Genomic DNA, 21,977 nt, shown 5'->3' with positions numbered 1-21,977 from the left:
GCCAGACCTTTCCGTCAGGGGAATCCACAAACGTAAACCATAGCTTTCCACTTGCATTACCATTGATTTGAATGGTAACGTTTCCATTGTTAATGGTTTCCGTTTGTTTCCGTTCCGCAAGGTTTCCATTTTTTGGGCAGAATCAATAGAGTAATCGACTGTATCCACCTGTTATCCATCACATCTAAGTAACTTAGATGTGATTTATTACAGGTGGATCCTGCGTGTCAGAGACACAGGACCCGCTGACCCTGAACCAGTCAGTCCCGCGGACCTGACGGGTTCAAGATTCAGCGAAAGATACTCCTGCTCTGTATACAGGATACAGAGACGCTGTATCTCAAAAAGTAAAAATATTTTTTTTAATAAAATCTAATGCTAAAGTTGCACAAGACACACTGACTGACATTGTCAGCCTGCTCCAAGGATAGTCAACCACCTGCGTGTGCAGGGAAACCAGGCAGTCCCCTGCACTGAATTTCCTACTCCGTCAGTCTACTAACTTTGGTCGTTTTTTGCCAGTAACCCATGTACGAAGTTACTGATGAAGTGACCCTGTGTACAAAAAACCTCCCAAACCTATACCAGTTAGTGTCCTACCGCTTTCTATGTCCAGAAAAGCTAGATTATTATTATTTTTTTTATTGGGGGGGGGGGGGGGTTCATTTTCTAGACATCCCTAGGTATTGTCACATTTTTTTTTTTTTCCTCTATATTTGCGCCAATCGTTTTTCCAGCGCTGAGGCCTGGCTTCCACATTTAGTCCTTGGATTTTTCCAGGCCTAGGCTGCAATCTCTCCTTTTTTTTTGTCTGTCACATATTGGGTTTTGAGCTATAGCCCCCATCCTCTGTGTGTCATAGGTTGATTGGATGGAGGTTTTACTGGATGAGTGTTTGGGGGTGGGTGTGGTGGATGTCAGAGAACATTGATGTTTGTTTTTTTTCTCTTCCGCCCTTCTGTCATGTCTTCTCTTACGGAGGATTCTACCATGCAGCCTATACAGGTGGGCATGGCTGCATACTATCCCTGTGGCATTGTGCATGGAAGGCTTATTACTGCTGGTGTGAATAGAGTAATTTCGATCTGATGAAATTCACACGAACGCAGCTTTTTTTGCGCGTTGCAGTTCCGTGTGTCTTCGGTGTTTGGTGCGTGGCTGCGTGATTTTAGCGCATATGGCATCCTTATGACACGCGGTTTTGAGGTTTAGAAAATGAAATGGAGGTGGTTTTCTTTTTCCCTTCATTTCTTGAACAACTGTTGCGCGAATCACGCGCAGCACACAGAAGTGCGTCCGTGTGCTGCGCATGATTTTCAAGCACCCATTGACTTCAATGGGTGCGTGATGCGCAAAAACCGCTAAAGTATAGGACATGCTGTATAGGACACGCTGTGAGTTTCACGCAGTGGGCACACGCTGCGTGAAAAACACGGAATATCTGAACGGCCCCATTGACTAGCATGATTTTCACGCGCGTATCACGGACGTGAAATACGCTCGTGTAAATAAGGCCTTAGAGTTTTGTCCTTCCTGCAATTAGGCCGGGAACAGGGACTTGGCAGTGTTTTTTCGCTAGGGCATACAATATCATGAACCGTGTACCTTTAGTGAGCTTCTCCACACTCTCACTCTTTCATCCAGGTAAACTTAACATACTGGACACTACAACAATTCATTTTGCTTATTTGTTTCTTTAGGTATGCAAAATATTTCAAAGCACACAGACTGCAATTGTATATATCAAATAGTATATGGTCATAGCGGCTTACATCATTCACAGCATAAGTCCTTAAGGAGATAAATGCGCACAGGTGCTCGCTAATATCACGTTTCTGGGGACCTTCCCCGTTCTCATGGCAGAAACAAATGAGAAAAATTAATTGTTGTGTCCAGCTATGTTGAGTTCACTTGGCTCATCTTCCTTGAGGGGTCAGGTCTGCGCTCTTTTTATTCCTTTTCAGAGAACTTGGTTTTTCGTTCTCCGATGAAGACTTTTTTGCAAAGGGTGACTCATGCGGTCCCTCCTTTCAGACATCCTATTGAGCCTTGGAATCTTAATTTGGTCCTTTGGGCTCTTCAGATGGCTCCTTTCGAACCTTTTGAGAGACATTTTGTTGCGACTCCTGCCCTGAAAGGTAGCTTTTTTGGTGGCTTTTATCTCCATCTGTTTGCTTTTGTCCTGCAAGTCCCCCTTCTTGGTTATCCATAGGGATAAGGTGGTGTTTATCGTTGAATTCATTGGGGCAATATATGGCATCCGTCACATGCAGATGTTAAACGGATACGTCATGGGCTTTTCAATCGTTTTTCGTGATGCATCCGTTAAACAGATGACATAGGTGACAGATTCGTTAAACGGATGCCTAATTGTGGCATCCGTCATTAAAAAACTATTATGGTATCTGTTTAACGGATACATCATGAAAAGGGTCATGAGAGTAATGATGTATCCATTAAATAATAGCATTACAGCATATAGGTGACCGATGCCATTGTTAGGCATCCGTTACAGCCCACTTTTAATGCATATGTCGAGAACTTAACCCTGGCGTAGAAGTCAAGTGTAGGCTGAAAAATGTGATGTGAACATAGCCTAAATAGAATAAAATAACGAACAAAAAGCTGAAAGCTACAAATCTATATTGAGCACATAGAACAGAATATTTTTTGGGAATTCAATACTAGGGAATTGATCTGTTAGCTTGACGTTTCATGGGAACCTGTCGCCATCATTTCACCTATTCAGCTCTCCTCACCCCTCGCTGGCCCTGTCAAAATTTCATTGCCGTTATCCCCTCTCCTAAACTCCTCCTCCGACCGTTAATAAAAGTCTGCAAACATTTTGCGCCTTTTATGGTAATTGTCAGTCTTGTTTGTTCATCTTCTTATGCCCGCCCACCGCCGAAAACTGGCCCGCCCCAAATGCCGGAATTCTCGTCTGAGATCGCGCTCATGCAGCTGTTTTGTATGGTCAGACATCCTTCCCTGCTTCATCCAGGCCTCAAATCTAGTTACTGCGCATGCGCCGCTATGAAGAGAGCGAGAGAGACCCACCCCTGTTCACATGGTGGATTTAGTTTTTTTTACTAATCAGCATTATATAATCTAATATCATATCCCTCTGTTCCTAGTACCATTTCCCTGGAGGGAGATGATACTGGGGCGAGATGATGTGAGGAGGGAGATGATACTGGGGTGAGATGATGTGAGGAGGGAGATGATACTGGGGCGAGATGATGTGAGGAGGGAGATGATACTGGGGCGAGATGATGTGAGGAGGGAGATGATACTGGGGCGAGATGATGTGAGGAGGGAGATGATACTGGGGCGAGATGATGTGAGGAGGGAGATGATACTGGGGCGAGATGATGTGAGGAGGGAGATGATACTGGGTGGAGGTGATGTGAGGAGGGAGATGATACTGGGTGGAGGTGATGTGAGGAGGGAGATGATACTGGGTGGAGGTGATGTGAGGAGGGAGATGATTGCAGGAAACCAGCGTCTGTGCAGGTAGATATCAGGAAGTCCATCCACTTTCAGGCGTGGTCGTGACAGGTCACATGCACTTCTATGTCATAACGCTAGGGTGGACGAGAGCAGCGAGGCAGAGGAGAGAAAGGTTTCTCTTCACCAGGGCGCGTGGCTTACAATAGGATGAAAAAACAGCAGAACTGCTAATGAAGGTACATTAGTAAGTAAAATATTTTCCTTCCTGTCACACATTAGAAAGAAGTCCACATAAAGTGGCCAACCCCTTTAATTATATTATAAGTTGTTATATTTGTTTTGTATACTTTTTGAAGGATCTCTACCTGTGACTGTTTTATATATACATTTGTGTTACCATTAAATAATTCATAATATTTGATAATCCAGAATAGGTAAAAATGCTGAATTAACGCATTTTACATGTACCAGTTTGTTGCAATAAAACATGGTGCAAATCCATATTAAATTTGGTGCAACAATTGAAAGTTGTTTAGTTACTCCTTTTCATGCATCGTTTTTCAAATGTGTATTATAGGTTTCAGATTATGATTGGAAATGAGTGGCACATACTTTGCCTTTTTTTCCTAGTACAATTTAAAATCCTACATTTGCATACTTTTTAATTTTACGCAAAATCAATTTAAATTATTTGATTTATTTATTTTTCCCATGAAGATCAAAAAAGACCCGTGCAGAAGCTGTAAAACTCAATAGAATTCAGAAAGAACTACAAACCCTGGATGAGATGGTGTCCACAGACATTGGTATTTTGCGGGACCGAATTGAGCAGGCATGCATTGAGTTTTCCCAAGCCAAGTAAGCAATATTGCATTATTTAGCTGTTTTACTAGGTTTATCTTATTTGTGGAATCATTTTTTAGATTTTTCACAACAGAAGTATGTTAAAATGTTATAAAATAAGTGAAGTAGTAATCTGTGAATGGGAATTCAGAAAGTCTCTGGCACACTTTATTTATTTTTTTGTCACATAATAAGGAAAAACATACATGTATTAGGTATCCCCACGACCATAGTAAAATTTATAATCAAAGGGATTTTCCGATCGTTTTTAAAATTTAAAAAAAGTTTTATACCGGTTAGTTATGTTTGAACCAATGTTGCCCACCTGTTTTGGTCGCAGAAATTCTTCTTTCTAACTTGCGCTGCAGTTCTGCACTTTTACATCTCTATTTTGCTCTGCCCTGCCGTTTCGTGTTCTGATCAAAGACTCCAAATCCCAATAAGCATAGCGCCGCTGTGACCTCCCAGAGAAGAATCTCCCCGCTCCGGATCCTCGCTAAACCCCTCCTTCATATATATATTTGACAGCCACTTCCCCTCCCATCTCCATCTTATTACTCCTGCATCAAAGCGATCCGGCTCTCTTCCAAAAGCGCTTAGAAGGGATGCATTCAACATGAAGACACACACATGCTGGGCTAACAGAGAATATGGCATGCGTGGTGTACACTGTATCAACCACGCATGCTCATAGGAGGAGGATTGAGTATCCAGTCCAACCCTTTCCCGCACTGTACAGTTACGTCATTAATGACATGACCGTACATTCAGACTGCAGGAAAAAGAAGTTACAGCTCATGTACGGGGCTGTGGCGGAAGTTAGGATTTCGGCTTCGGGACGCATCACGTGATCGTATATGAGATATGCCGTTAGAAACCTCTAATGAAACGCAAGTACATTAGAAAAAGCTTTTGTTTTATATATTTATTTTAACTAGCTTGTATGAATTGGTTCCAGAAAACCCCTTTAATTTTACAGGCTGTTTAGGGTGAACGGTATATATTTTAAATTCTTTTTTCTAAAAGAAACTAAAAACAAAGAAAAAAGTTCAGTGCGCTGGAAGTAGGAGTCCGATATATTTAAATCAAGCTTCCTCATTCCGCTTCCCAGCTATGATTAAATATAGCAAAGAAACTGTTGGTCAGAGCAGGGAGCCCGCACAGAATATTTCAGGCTCCTTTTCCTGGTACCACTGTGCATGGAGCATCGGAGTCTGATGCAGCCACGTCAAAGAGGCTCTGTCACCAGATTATAAGTGCCTCCATAATCTGATCGGCGCTGTAATGTAGATAACAGCAGTGGTTTTTATTTTGAAAACCGATCAATTTTGAGAAAGTTATGAACAATTTTAGATTTATGCTAATTAGTTTCTTAATAGACAACTGTTTTTTTTTTTTTACCTTTTTACCAACTGGGCATTGTGAAGAGAAGCGTATGACGCTGACCAATCAGCGTCATACACTTCTCTCCATTCATTTTTAGCAGTACTCTCAGCACAGCGTGATCTCGCGAGATCACGCTGTGCTGTTACATACACCCACATTAACTTTACCGAAGTGTCTTGAGATTGAATAGACATTGCCTCCAGCCAGGAAGCGATGTCTATTCACACTCCCGACGCTTCGGTAAAGTTTCTATGGGACTTACTCACACAGCACAGCGTGACCTTCCTAGAGTCAATGTCTATTCACTCAAGACCCAGCAAGATCACGCTGTGCTGTGAATACAGATGGACTTGAATGGAGTGAAGTGTATGACGCTCTTTACAACACCCAGTTGGTAAAAAGGTAAAAAACGCCCAGTTGTCTATTAAGAAACTATTTAGCATAAATCTAAAATTGTTCATAACTTGCCCAAAATTTATAGTTTTTCAAAATAAAAACCACTGTTCTCTACAATACAGCACCGATCAGATTATATAGGAGATAGGGCACTTATAATCTGGTGACAGAGCCGTTTTTTTTCTCTCCCTCTTAGGGTATGTGCACACGTAGTGTTTTCAGGTGTATTTCGGCGTGTTTACTCCTCAAAACATCTGAAAAAACAGAAGCAGAACGCCTACAAACATCTGCCCATTGAGAAATACGGCATTCTGTTCCGATGGGGCATTTTTTTACGCCTCATTGACTCTATAGAAAAACAGCTCCAAAAACGCCTGAAAGAAACGCCGCGAAAACCGCTAGTGGCTTAAAAAACGTCTGAAAATCAGCAGCTGTTTTCAGACGTTTTTGATTTTGTGTGCGCACATACCCTTAAAGTGATAAATATCCTCCTCAGAAATCTAACAAGGATCCTAAAATTTTAAAATGTGCTATTTGTTTAAAAAAATTACCATCCTCCAAAAACCAATCCTTGTGCCAAATGTGTTTTAATATCATTATTAGGGAGGAACAGCCGTCCATTAGCAAATTTCCTATTCTTGCTTCTTGTGATTATCTATTATTTAAAGTCCCTACTGTCAGGCTACTACATTGGACATATGCGTTTTTTTACGTCCCAGTGAATGTGTGTGGACATGAGCAAACAGAGGGCAAGACACAGAATCTCTGATGGCCGTCTCCTTGAAAACACATGTAACCACAACAGTACTCCGACATGTCTCACTGATGTATACCAACATACTATGAACAGCTGTCCGCCACATGAGGTGGTGTTTAGGACCTGTTCATAGTAGTAGCTGCCCTTGTGATAAACGGCGATGAACACTTTGGTGCAGGATTGGTTTAATCGTATGTTAATGATCAGCCCGTACATAAGCAGCCGCGTGTAGCTCCCCAGGGTTACTAGGGACGCTCTGTCATCCGGGCGCTCTCATTGGCTGCCAAGAATGGAGGCTCGCCGCCTTCGGGTCATCAGGATTGACGTGTTTGATGCTGATTGGCGGCTTGCCGGAATGATGGCAACGAGAGGTGGGCTCTAAAGCCTTAAAGGTTCAGAATTCCTCCGGCGCGTGTGCGGCCGTTACATCTGAGTCGTACAGGCGCCGAGAGGTTATATCCGCACAAAAACAGTGCTATCCGGCTGTTCATATTATAGTTTCTAAAAATCCCTGATGACGTATCACACTATTAGGTGATACAGAAACGCGTAGGATTTAGATAGAAAACTTGTGGCAGGGGTTCAGTGAATACCTATTACATAATGAGAAGGGGTGATCTCTGGGTGTAAATACGCAATATCACCCCTTGACGCTTCTCTCTATTCTGATCTCCTGCCTGTGCCTGTTTCTAGAGAATTGGCCTTACTGTGCCAAGTTTTATTGAAGAAATTAATAAAGTATATTTTAATCGTTCTTTCAGGCGGTGAATTTACAATTTAACTGAACGACATTCTATATCGGGTTATACAGTGAATAATCTACATATGTATAGATGGCTTAACCAGCTAGAGTCTCACCTACGGGAGGGGACAGCTAGAGGGAATATTATTGCCTCTATCCCTCTTTTTTTCTATGGCAACTGGCTTTTTGGCTGATTCTTCCGCTGAATCTATTAAAATAGCTTCAAGAGCAGATGTTTTATCCAACACAACCAGAAGGGCCCTATGGCTAAAAAAAAAAATGTGGATGGGAGATCCCCTCTCAAAAACCAAACTCTTTGGAATTCCTTTCCAGGATGAATACCTATTTGGGCCAGACCTGGATACTATCATAGAGAAAGAGGCTGATATGAAAAATCTTCCCGAGCCTAAAAATATCCAAAAAAGACAGTCCTTTTGGAGCCGACAGAGAGGGCAAGGCCACTATTCTCGTGTGTTTCTAGTCCAAAAACCAAGTGGCGATTTCAGGATGATGATGATAATAAATCTCAAACCTCTGAACAATTATGTAGCCTTTCACAAGTTCAAGATGGAATCGATAAAAGCCACCATACCCTTAATTGTGAAGGGCTGTATGGTGGCAACTTTAGATCTGCAGGATGCATACTATCATATCCCAATGCATCTGACTTTCCAAAAGTTCCTAAGATTTGCAATTTTACAGGATCAAGAAGTCTTTTATTACCAGTTCAGGTCACTTCCGTTTGGGATGTCATCCGCTGCACACATCTTTACGAAGATAATGGCATTAATAGTGGCTTTCCTCAGGAACGAAGGGATCCATATAATCCCATACTTGGAAAACCTACTCCTGGTAGCACCAATCTGTCCCTCTCTCTATCTGTGTGTCTCTGTCCTGCCCTGAACTCTGGAAAACCTAGGCTAGATTATAAACAAAAGGAAATCAGATCTTTTACCTGCAAAACGCAAAATCTTTCTAGGTATACTTCTAGACTCGCACATGCAAATGTCCTTCCTACCTAAACAAGAAAAGATTGCTCTAAGAGAAAAAATATCTATCTTCATTAAAAAAAAAAATCAGGTCCCCTTAAGAGTGTCAATTCTGGGGTCTCTGCCATCCTGCATTCAATCACTGACTTGGTCTCAAAGCCATCCCAGATATCTGCGGGAACACTATTTCAGTGGGACCAGGCCATTCTATCCTTGGACAAGAAGTTTACACTGTCAAAAGCAGTAAAAAGATCCCTCCTTTGGTGACTGAAACGTTTAAAACTGGGGAATGGAGTCGCATAGCACCCCTTTCCAGTTATTTCAATTACGACACATGCAAGCAGGAGAGGATAGGGAGCAATTGTAGCCCAATTTGGCCACTAAGGCCTCCCACACACGAGCGTGTTCGGTCCGTGATATACGGTCTGCATGTCGGGCGCATTTCCTGGACCGAACACAGTGCAGGGACCCGGGCTCCTACCATCGTAGTTATCTATGACGCTAGGTGTCCCTGCCTCCCCGGAACTACTGTCCTCTACTGAAAACATGATTACAGTACGGGACTGTTTTCCCACAGTGAGGCAGGGACCCCTACCGTCATAGATAACTATGATCCTAGGAGCCCGGCACCTTGCAATGTGTTCGGTCTGGGAAAAACTGCCGACATATGGTTCGTATATCACGAACCGAACACGCTGAATCTGGCCTTGGGATAAGCTTTCGCTTCTCAAACTTCAGGGAGCTCAGGGCTGTACTGGAGACAGTAAGGGCTGCAAGTTACCTACACAGGGGTTCTCATGTCAAAGTCTACTCCGACAACACAACTACAGTAGCTTATTTAAGACATCAAAGGAGCACAAGGCAAAGAAAGCTTCAAAATCTAACAATTTTTTTATGGGCTGAAATTAATCTGCTCTCTCTCTCTCAACCATTCACCTGAAAGGAAAATACCTGAAAGAATACCCAAGCGGACTTCCTAAGTTGGAAAGACCTGAAACCAACAGAGTGGTTCCTAAACCATATTGCTAAGAAATGGGGTTCTCCAGAAGTGGACTTGTTTGCAACTTGGGAAAATGCAAAAAAAAACAAGATCCAAGGGGAAATGGCCTTTGTATAGGCTCTCTAGCTCACTGCTTTTGCTTCATCTGGGGTATGCTTTCCCCCCTATTCCTCTGCTTCCCAGGACACTCCAAAAGATCAGAGAGGAAAGGGTTTAGATCATTTTAATCTCTCCGTGTTGGCCAAAAAGAGATTGGTCCGGCCTGCTAAACCGCTTAAAAATGACAGAGCCTTGGATTCTTCCAATATCCCAGGCCCAATTTTCCATCCAGACCCACAGAAATTCAACCTAGCAGCCTGGCTTCTGAAGCCTCTGTCCTTGGAGCTAAAGGCTTATCTGAAGCCGTTATCCTTACCTTACAGAAAAGTAGAAATTCCATCTATAATAAAAATATAATAAAAAATTGAAAACTTTTCTTTCCTGGTGTAGGGATAAGCCAGACACAGATCACCCTAATGTGGCTCAGATTCTTGATTTTATTAACAGTCTTGTCTTGAAAAGGATCTTAAACCCAGTACTCTAAAAGTACATATTTCAGCTTTAAAGAGGCTCTGTCACTAGTTTAGTAACGCCCAATCTCCTAGCTAATCTAATAATTGCACTCACACTGCTAATGCTAGTGAAATTGTGTCCCAAAACAAAAAGTTTCTTATTTTAAAAGTTATGAGCTTTTTTCTAAATATGCAAATGAGCCTATACTTGACAATGCCAGCGATTCTCCTGAGGTGTAGCTACCTCACAGACTGACGCTGTCCTATCAGCATGAAGCTGCTTCACACAGTGTGAGAGACTGAGGCTGGATGGAAGGGGGATCACTTGAAATAGCCATATGTCTGGCTATGGACCGCATAGAACAATGGTTCTGGTGGCATATGAAAGATGAGATTCTAATCTTTCATATCGCAGTACTAGCTGTGAAACAACCAGGGGTATCACCAGTTCAAAACACAGTTGGGAATGGAAGCTGTATACTATATGACCACTGTGTTGCTGGGCTGGGAAGAGGAGAACTGTATGAAGCCGATTCCCCTTCTTGATTTTGGGGACTGTTATGGTGGCTTTCCCATTGAACATCCTTAGTCTCCTGCCTTTCGGTTGGAGTCCAGGCAGATAACTTTACGGCAGTTGCGTACTTAAATCACCAAGGGGGCACCAGGAGCAGGCCGGTGTGGCCAGAAGCCTCCCGGATCCCTTCATTGGGTGGAGCTTCGCATTCCTGCTCTCTCGGGAGTGGACAACTGAGAGGCGGACTATCTCAGGCAGGGTTGCTTCGATCCGGGAGAGTGGTCCCTTCACCCGACCATATTTCATATTTTACTTTGCGTAGAGATTAGCCCATAAACCACCACCCTCCGTTCCATAGTGATCTTTTGGCTCAAGAAAAAAAAAATGTATTTCTGCACATAGTAGCCCCTTATCAAAACTGGTATGCATTTGTTATCCCAGTTGGGCAGTCCATGGCAAATCAGTTTTTTTTTTTTGGTTTTTTTGTTTGGTTTTTTTTTTGGGTCACCTTATCCCCCAGAACAAAATGCAAAAATATAGAAAAAAAACTTTGGAGAGCGGCTGTATTGAAGTTCAATTCAATGCAGTCAATTTAGCATGCAAATGGAATTGTACTCACGTGTGAGGAGATCCAGTCATCTAGCTCCCCTCCGATCCTCGTTCCCTTTAAATATCACTCCCCTGGTCACTCTTTAAAGAGGCTCTGTCACCAGATTATAAATGCTCTATCTCCTACATAATCTGATCGGTGCTGTAATGTAGATAACCGCAGTGGTTTTTATTTTGAAAAACGATCATTTTTGAGCAAGTTATGAGCTAGTTTAAATTTATGCTAATGAGTTTCTCAATGGACAACTCGGCGTGTTTTTTACTTTTTACCAAGTGTGCGTTGTACAGAGGAGTGTATGACGCTGACCAATCAGTGACTAATCCGTGTCCTACACTTCTCATTGTTAGGGTATGTGCACACACACTAATTACGTCCGTAATTGACGGACGTTTTTTCGGCCGCAAGTCCCGGACCGAACACAGTGCAGGGAGCCGGGCTCCTAGCATCATACTTATGTACGATGCTAGGAGTCCCTGCCTGTCCGTGGAACTACTGTCCCGTACTGAAAACATGATTACAGTACGGGACAGTTGTCCTGCAGAGAGGCAGGGACTCCTAGCATCGTATATAACTATGATGCTAGGAGCCCGACTCCCTGCAGTGTGTTCGGTCCGGTACTTGCGGCCGAAATACGTCCGTCAATTACGGACGTAATTAGTGTGTGTGCACATACCCTTACACTGTGATTGTGCAGTGAAACAAGCTGGGCTGGAACAATGAGAAGTGTAGGACACTGATTAGTCACTGATTGGTCAGCCTCATACACTTCTCTGTTCAACACCCAGTTGGTAAAAAGTAAAAACACGCCCAGTTGTCCATTGAGAAACTCATTAGCATAAATCTAAACTAGCTCATAACTTGCTCAAAAATGATAGTTTTTCAAAATAAAAACCACTGCTGTTATCTACATTAGAGCGCATATCAGATTATGTAGGAGATAGGACACTTATAATCTAGTGACAGAGCCTCTTTAAAGAGGCTCTGTCACCAGATTTTGCAACCCCTATCTGCTATTACAGCAGATAGGCGCTGCAATGTAGATTACAGTAACGTTTTTATTTTTTTAAAACGAGCATTTTTGGCCAAGTTATGACCATTTTTGTAGTTATGCAAATGAGGCTTGCAAAAGTCCAAGTGGGCGTGTATTATGTGCGTACATCGGGGCGTTTTTAATACTTTTACTAGCTGGGCGCTCTGACGAGAAGTATCATCCACTTCTCTTCAGAACGCCCAGCTTCTGCCAGATCACGCTGTGACGTCACTCACAGGTCCTGCATCGTGTCAGACGAGCGAGGACACATCGGCACCAGAGGCTACAGATGATTCTGCAGCAGCATCGGCGTTAGCAGGTAAGTCGATGTAGCTACTTACCTGCAAACGCTGATGCTGCTGCAGAATCAACTGTAGCCTCTGGTGCCGATGTGTCCGACACGATGCAGGACCTGTGAGTGACGTCACAGATCTGCACTGCCAGAAGCTGGGCGTTCTGAAGAGAAGTGGATGATACTTCTCATCAGAACGCCCAGCTAGTAAAAGTATTAAAAACGCCCCGATGTACGCACATAATACACGCCCACTTGGACTTTTACTTTTAAACACACCCACTTGGACTTTTGCAAGCCTCATTTGCATAACTACAAAAATGGTCATAACTTGGCCAAAAATGCTCGTTTTTTAAAAATAAAAACGTTACTGTAATCTACATTGCAGCGCCTATCTGCTGCAATAGCAGATAGGGGCTGCAAAATCTGCTGACAGAGCCTCTTTAAGTAATGCAGCAGGCAGAATCATCAGCCAAAGTAAAAAGGTGATTTTAGTAGCATTTGATTATAAAAACAAATATAAAATGGCCAAACATTCCACGCATATCGGGGTATTCCTCTTCGTTAGAAATCATTAGCTGTCATATACTAACACATTTAAAGACCCACTTTCCCCTACCCGGAAGTGATGTAAATCTGCAACCCGTCTATAATGCGATTCAGCCTCTGACATATTTCTCCTCCCGCAGGAAGTGACACAAGACCTGAAACCGCTCTATGCTCCCATGTCTCCTTTCTCACACTGGAAGTGACTCCTAATTTGAATCCTATCCACAGACACACCTCCTACAGCAAGTGACACATGACCTCAAACACCACTATCTCCACTTCTACATCTCCCTTCTCACACCAGAAGTGATACCTAATCTAAAAAAAACCCTCTCCACAACCACACATCCTGCAGGAAGTGACACGTAACCTGAAACAGCTCTATCTTTACTGCAATATTAGAGAACACCATCTATAACCACACATCTACTTACTGATTTGCATCTATCTACTGCACCATCTTCATTTATAACATCCATACTCTGAGACCTCGCTCATTCCCAATTATTAAGAAATTGAAGGTGGGCATCAGTACTCCTCTCTGGACTACCTAAAAATTATATAAGCTGTCATATGTGTGTACATGAGGAATAACACTACAGTGCTATGAAAAAGTATTTCTTCTATTTTTGCACATTTGTCATACTTGAATGTTTTAGATCATCAAACTGCTTTTAATGTTCGAGAGAGAACTCCAGGAAACACAGAATTCCGTTTTTAATGACTATTTCACTTATTAAAGGAAAAATGCTGTTTAGCCCTACCTGGCCCTATCTGAAAAAGTAATTGTGACCTGAGATACTAAATCAGCCAGTTAAGCAAATTCAATTAAGAATCGGGTTCAATTTCACCAGCCACAACCAGGCATTATTACTGCCAGACCTGTTGAATCTAAACATCACTTAAATATAATCTGGTAATGTGAAGCCGGCTAGAAGGTTTTAAAAAGCAGCACGTTATGCCACATTCTAAAGAGATTCAAATACAGATGACAAACAAAGTCATTGAAATGTACCAGTCTGGAAAGGGTTACAAAGCAATTGCTAAGGTTCTGGGACTTCAGCAGAGTAATTCCCTGTGTAAACAGGGCAGCCATCACCAGATAAGCGAGCAAATGCTCGTTCATCCGCTGATTGTATAGTTATAAATGCTCAAAATATTATTTTTGTTGGCAGCACATCTTCCCTGTGTTAACAGGGAGATGTGCTGCCGACATGATGATAATGTATGGGGACGAGCGATCGTAGTAAAGAGCACTCGTCCCCGTACTATCTTCTTGTCTCATGATCGGCGCTCGTTGCATCGGCCTAAATTTGCTGGTGTAAAAGTACCTTAAGAGACATTATCCACCAATGGAGAATACTTGGAACGGTGGTGAAGCTTCCCTGAAGTGGCCGGCCTACCAAAATTTCACCAAGAGCGTATGGACGACTTATCTAGGCGGTCACAAAAAAACTGTGACAAAGAACTCCAGGCCTCACTTGTCTCTGTCAAGGTCAATGTACACGAACCCACAATAAGAGATACACTGGACAAAAATTGCATCCATTTGGAGAGTTACAAGGAGTAAACAACTGCTTACCAAAAAGAACACACAGGCTCATCTTGCATTTGCCAAAAAACATCTCGATGATCCCGAAGGCTTTTTTGGATAATCTGTGGACTGGTGAGTCAAAGGGGGAACTTTTTGAAAGATATGGGTCTCATGCGGTAAAGTGAACATCGCTGTGTTAAGACCTATTGCAGGCAGTTAATGCACAAAAAAATCCTCTAATGTAGCGAAATGAAAACAATTCTGCAACAAAAGAGTGGGACAAAAGTTATCCACAGTGATGTAAAAGACTCTTCGCAAGTTATTGCAAACGTTTGATCGCAGTTGTTCGTGGCAGGGGTGGCACAACTAGTTAGGGTATGTTCACACGGCAGAGTCCGTTACGGCTGAAATTACGGGGCTGTTTTCAAGAGAAAACAGCTCCGTAATTTCAGCCGTAATGGCATGTTGAGGCGCTTTTCGCTGCGTCAATTACGGACGTAAATGGAGCTGTTTTTCAATGGAGTCAATGGAAAACGGCTCCATTTACGTCTGAAGAAGTGACAGGTACTTCTTTGACGCGGGCGTCTTTTTTTACGCCCCGCCTTTTGACAGCGGCGCGTAACAAAAATGACCGTCGGAACAGAACATCGTAAGACCCATTCAAATGAATGGGCAGATGTTTGCCGACGCTATTGAGCCGCATTTTTGGACGTAATTCGGGGCTAAAACGCCCGAATTACGTCCGGAAATAGGGTGTGTGTGAACCCAGTCTTATTAGGTTTCCGGGGCCAATTACTTTTTCCAAGGTTATAGGTTTTGAATAAATCTTTATCCTCAATAAATGGAATGATCAATTAAAAGCTGCATTTTGTGTTTACTCGTGTTGTCTTTATCTTATATTCACATTAGTTCGATGAGCTGAAAAATGTAAATGTGACAAATAAGCAAAAGTATAAGGGGCAAATACTTTTTCATAGCACTATATTTCTGGCCATTATATGACTTGTAGTTGTCATTTTTTAGCAGTTTTCCCCTCTGCAGACTCTATTTCTAATTCTTTGTTTTTCTTGAGCTAGTGAGACTAGCAGCATGGAGGAGATTACTCAGCGGTAATGAACAGTGTAGCTGTAAATCCAGCACTATAGTTTCCAAAATCTTTTGATGTGTCATAGATACATATCTGAAGTTTTGATCGGTGGGGATCCGGGTGCTGAGGCTCCCACAGTCGCCAAAACTAAGTTTCACCAGCTCTCAGCTGTAATAGACTCCCACAGACGTGCTTGTAATGCCCCGTTCATACGTTCACGTTTTGACACAGAATTGTGTGGATTCCAATGCATGTAAATTAGGTATTTGTAACTCGGTACATGCAATGCAACTTATTCTCACAGATTACGCACAGAAAAGCCGGCGGATTAGCCCCATTGAATGGGGCTAATCCTTGTGCAGATACGCAGCACGTCAAACTGAACATTCGCAACAGAAATAAGCATTTCAGCCTCAGATTTCCGCTAGGGATATTCTAGTAATTACGTGTTGGATTTGCCTATAGCAGAACATGCCCTACGGGGTTAATCTGCTATAGGAGGAGGAGACCTCTTCTTCTAAAGGGAGCCTGACATCACATTTTCGCCTCCCAAACCGGTAATACCGCTATATAGGGAAGGATGATAGTTTTTCCAACACACCAATGTTGCCCAAGTCAGCCCATTGTGAACGTGCTATTATTCCTCCACGTGCCGTATGCAAACGAGCACTGAAGAGCTTCAGGAAGTGTCCTGCGTTCTAAGTGGCTTCTGCTTAGAACACTTTCTGGATCTTCGGTTCTCATTTGCATGAGACACCACAAATCATAATAAGCACTTTTTTATGGTTCACAATGGGCTGACTTGGGCAACATAGGTATTTTTAAAAAAAACTATCAGTTCAACTCCCTTTAACCTGAGTCTCCCTACATATATAGAGACCCAGCATCAATCACACTGAGGAGAATAAGACAGGATTTACCTCTGCTACTTCTTCTAGCCTGCTCATCCGCCTACTCCATAATACGCAGGAATCCATCTTCGGCCCGACTCACATCATGTTTGGCATGTATGTCGGGACAGCTCCGGCATACACGCCAAACATGCACATAGGGCTCCACTAGCCTTATATCCTATATACAGGATACAAAACTGTATCGTAAAAAAAAACCATATTTTTAATAAGTCAATAAAAAAAAATACATACAAAAAAACATTCAAAGGTGTTCATAGCCTTTAACCCATTCCTGCACTGTTCATTTTACGGCGCTCGGCCAGCTCCGTAAATGTACGTCCAATAGCGCCAATCCATGAAAGTACTTTTCCATGTAACCATTTTAGGCAATGTTCGAATTTTTTGTAACTTTTTTTTTTTTTGTCTTTATTTAACTTATTTAACTTTTTTTTTTTTGTTTTTTTTTTTCTACTTTCAGAAAGAAATGGGATAATTCTTAGTGTGGGGATAAATTCATGACCTTAATCCTGTTTGTTGAGGGGATCGTATAACCATTTCATCAATATTAACCCTTTCACAACCGCAGATATGTAAATCTATGTCGTCAAAGGGTATTTAAATATGGCGCCCCTTTCACAGGCAGTGCAGGTGCTATAGCCGCCGGGTCTCTGCTGTGTGGCACAGCAGGGACCCAGCGGCAATGCTTGCGAAGATCAGAAAAATTTCTGATCACTAGCATTTAACCCTTCAGATGCCGGTGTCCGATGTGACCACCGGCATCTGAGGGGTTTTACGTCCCCTTCCGCTTTGGGGCCGGTCACCTGCTCCCACGTCGTGAGATCACGGGAGCTAGTGTACTCCTCGAGCAGCTAGGAGCCCTGTGAACACACCCAGCCCTGCTAGAGGAAGACTGCTATTGAGGCCTGCCTGTGGCAGGTCTCAATAACAATGCACTAATTTTGCCATAGACTGCAATATTGTGATATTGCAGTCTATGGCATAGGCGATCTAATGATCACAGGTTAAAGCCCCCTGGGGGGGGGGGCAAAATAAAAGTAAAAAAATTTTTTTAATAACGTTTTAAAAAAAAAAATATTCAAATCACCCCACTTTCCCTAGATCACATATAAAAAGAAATAAACAAACACATTAGGTATCCCCGCGTCTGAAAATGCCTGAACTATAAAAAAATGTATCCAATATGCCGTAGCGAGGAAAAAGGTCAAAATGGGCGAATCACATATATTTTTTATTATTTTTTTTTTTGCCACTTCAAAAAATGTAATAAAAAGTGATCGAAATGCCTGACATTCCCGCAAACGGTATTAATAAAAACGACATCTTTCCACATACAAAAAGATGCCTAAGGGCCTGTTCACATCACCGTTCGCTTTCCGTTCCGGGGTTCCGTCTGAGGTTTCCGTCAGGTGAACCCCTCAACGGAAAGTGAGAGCACAGCTTCCGTTTCAGTCACCATTGATCTCAATGGTGACGGAAACATCGCTAATGCTTTCCGTTCGTCACCATTCCGGCAGGTTTCCGGTTTTCCGACGGAATCAATAGCGCAGTCGACTCCGCTATTGATTCCGTCGGAAAACCGGAAACCTGCCGGAATGGTGACTAATGGAAAGCATTAGCGATGTTTCAGTCACCATTGAGATCAATGGTGACTGAAACGGAAGCTGTGCTTTCACTTTCCGTTGCGGGGTTCACCCGACGGAACCCTGGAACGGAAATGAATGGTGATGTGAACAGGCCCTTACACAGCTCTGTACACAGAAAGATAAAAAGTTATGGGGGTCACAGTATGGCACGGGTCATCAACCTATGGCACTGATGCCGCAGCCGGCACGCGGGGCATGGTTTGCTGGCACGCTTCCCACTCCGAGTGTGCAGTGCTGCTGTGTGCTTGATGGCGCTGGACACAGGGAGAGAGAGTGGCGCTTCATTATGCACTTGGCGGCGCTGGTCACCAGGAAAGGGAGCAGTTCTTCATTGTCTATGATGCTTCTGAACACTTGGCAAGCGCACAATGGAGCACTGCTCTCTCTCTTGGTGATCAGCGCCACAATGAGTTCAGTAACCACTCTGTAAAAGCAGAGTTAGCAAAAGTTGGCAACTTTCTCCCCTGTGTGCACCCCAGCTACCCAAGCTGGTGTTCAGTAGCCGTGGTCCCTCCTATGCGTCCCCCCAAGCTGGTGCTCAGTAACCACGGTCAGTCCTTTGTGCCCCCCCCCCCCCCAAGCAAGTGTTCAGTAGTCTCTCTCTCTCCTGTGTGCAGTGCCCTTAAGCTGGTGTTCAGTAGCCGCGGTCACTCCCACATGCACCCCCCAAAGGTGGTGTTCAGAAGCCTCGTATGCGCCACAGATGAATCGTCTTTGCAAAGAAAGTCAGGGAAAATGGTCAGACTAAAATGTAAGTTTAACTAACTGATTGATTTATGTCACATACATGGTAACAGTTTGTCTTATATGACTTTCAGGTTTGCATGACACATGGAGTACTTCATCTTTGATTTTTTTTTTTTTATCGGCGCGCCATACAGAAAAGGTTCCCTATCCATGCAATACGGCAATGCAAAATGTTTTTAAAGCTACTAAAACATAACAAAAACTATATGAATTTGGTATCCCTGTAATCGTCCTCACCTGCAGAATAAAGGTAACGTGTCGTTTTCACTGTAGAGTGAACACTGTAAAAACGAAACCCATAAGAAAATGGAGGAACTGCTGTTTTTTGGGTTTTTTTCCAATTCCACCCCATTCTGATTTTTTTTGTCCAGCTTCCCAATACATCACACATAATATTAAATGGTACTATTAGAAAGTACAACTTGTCCCGGAAGAACGAAGCCCTAATGTCAACGAAAAAATAAAAAAGTTATGACTTTTTGAAGGTGGGGGGAGGGGGCCAAAAGCATAAAAACAAAATTTAGTCTGGTTGTGAAAGGGTTAAATAGCAATGTTTTTTGTTTTTTTTTGCGTAGTAAACTTTTCCTTTTGTTTTCATCCTATTTATGCTACAGGAGACGTTATGACAGAGCAGAATCTGAATATGTCGCAGCAAAGTTGGACTTGTATAAGAAAACCCAGATCAAGGAGCAACTAACTGAACACCTGTGTACCATCATACAACAAAACGAGCTTCGTAAAGCGAAGAAACTCGAGGAGCTAATGCAGCAGCTGGAAGTAGAAACTGATGAAGAGAGAATGGACTTGGAAATAGAAGTAGATCAAATGTTACAACTTCAAGAAGCTGAGGCAAAAAAGCAGCTGCTTTCATCTGCAGCACAACAGAGCCAGCAGCTTTCAGAACCAGATTCTACGGAGTCCCCTTCAGAAAAAGAATCCTGTTCAGACTGTCCTGGATCACTTTCTGTACTGAAAGCTGAAAAGAACAAAGAATCCAGTGTAGAAAGTGACCCAGGGCAGTCTGAGCAGAAGACTGAACCTACAGGTGACACCAACAAGATTAATGCCATAGATACTGTTCCTACTGTACAAGGAGACACTACTCTTTCTTGAGACACAGTTCCAGTAAGTGCTGTGGTGATGTTATATTTCCTTCATTTTATAGAGCGGTATTGGGATACTGGGCTTTGAAAAAACTATCCTGTATATTGAAAAATAAAATGTATCCCAAGGCTTTGTTTCTTAAAGGGGTATTCCCAACTTGAACATTTTATGGCATAACCTCAGGGTATGCCATAAATGTCCGGTATGATGCAGGTCCCATCTCTAGGATATGCACCTATCTCCAGAATGGGCCCTTCTGAATCACGTCCTACCTTCTCTTGCTGCTCTCCAGCCACTGACTGACTAGGTGTTCTGCAGTACGCAAACCGCTGATCTTGCTGAGCTATTCTGTACTCCAGACCACCTCCATCAGTCAGTGGCAGGGGAACAGCGAGAGCAAAAGATGGTAGGAACAGGCAGTGGCGGATTAAGTAGACCATGGGCCCTGGGCTGTTACCCAAACTTGGGCCCCCCTTCCTCACCGCCGCCCTGCCACGCCGTAACCATTTTTAACACTACCTTTTTGGGCAAGCATTAACAGTGTTACGATTTACCTTGTCACAGCGCGGTGTCCCTACATACTGACAGGATCACACTGTGCAGGGACACAACCTCCTGACAAGGGGAATTGTCTATCAGTCCTGGACTGCAGAAAGACTTTTTGTGAAATACAAGGATTTCCTATAATAAACATGTCAGGAAAGGTGACAGATTCTCTATAAATCTAGTGACTCACAGGTGACGACGTCTCAGATTCTAGTAGTTTTTTTCCTCTTTTCTTCTCCATCCGGTCCAGCACTCATGACGACTTCTCCCGGCCATGACTCATTTCTGCAGAATTTGCCACTTAGACGTCTCCTCACTTTTCCAACATTTCCACACCTATAAACGAAAATAAAGTTATCATGGTGCCACATAGTGTACCCCTAAATATAATAGCACCAAACACTGCGCGCCTGAATATAATAATACCACACACTGTAAAACACCACATACACACAGCCCCCTGTACATAGTGCCACACACAGCCCCTGTAGATATTACACACCCCCATAGATATCGCCATACACAGCCCCCTCTATATATCACACATCCCCCTCGTAGAGAGCGTTACACACAGCCCCCTATAGATAGTGCCATACAGCCCCCCTGTAGAGAGCGCCACACAGCCCTCCCCCTCTTGTAAAGAGCACCAAAAAGCCCCCCCTATAAAGAGCGCCACACACATACCACTGTGGATAGCACTACACAGCTCCCCCCTTGTATATAGTGCCACACAGCGCTCCCCCTTGTATATAGTGCCACACAGCGCTCCCCTTGTATATAGTGCCTCACAGCGCTCCCCCTTGTATATAGTGCCTCACAGCGCTCCCCCTTGTATATAGTGCCTCACAGCGCTCCCCCTTGTATATAGTGCCTCACAGCGCTCCCCCTTGTATATAGTACCTCACAGCGCTCCCCCTTGTATATAGTGCCTCACAGCGCTCCCCCTTGTATATAGTGCCTCACAGCGCTCCCCCTTGTATATAGTGCCACAATGTTATGTACACATTTAAAAACTTTATATTATATATATACATATATATATATATATATATATATAGTATGTGTGTGTATCAGTGTGATTGATTGATTTTATTAAAAAATATTTTACTTTTTGAGATACGGCTGCTTTGTATCCTGTATCCGTCAGGTCAGCAGGACTGACAGGATCAGTGACACGCAGGATCCACCTCAAATCTATCACATCTAAGATTATAATTTAGCGCAGGGCCCGTTTCACTGATCCCGTCAGTCCTGCTGACCTGACGGATACAGGATACAAAGCAGCTGTATCTC

At 43.1% G+C, this 21,977-nt stretch overlaps 1 protein-coding gene across 1 annotated transcript in view; it reads left to right on the top strand.

Annotated features, from left to right (window-relative positions):
* The window catches only part of GORAB (golgin, RAB6 interacting), a 50,428-nt gene extending 28,877 nt beyond the window's left edge, over nt 1-21,551 (top strand). Inside the window, exons 4-5 of the mRNA XM_075833498.1 lie at nt 4,168-4,308; nt 19,649-21,551. Of these exons, the coding sequence (XP_075689613.1) occupies nt 4,168-4,308; nt 19,649-20,147 (640 nt within the window). The 3' untranslated portion in view covers nt 20,148-21,551. The remainder of the gene's footprint in view (nt 1-4,167; nt 4,309-19,648) is intronic.
* Nucleotides 21,552-21,977: the final 426 nt, after the last annotated feature.

Source organism: Rhinoderma darwinii, chromosome 7 (genome assembly GCF_050947455.1).
Source record: "Rhinoderma darwinii isolate aRhiDar2 chromosome 7, aRhiDar2.hap1, whole genome shotgun sequence".
NCBI lineage: Eukaryota > Metazoa > Chordata > Amphibia > Anura > Rhinodermatidae > Rhinoderma > Rhinoderma darwinii.
This window is presented reverse-complemented; position numbering and strand designations above follow the sequence as displayed.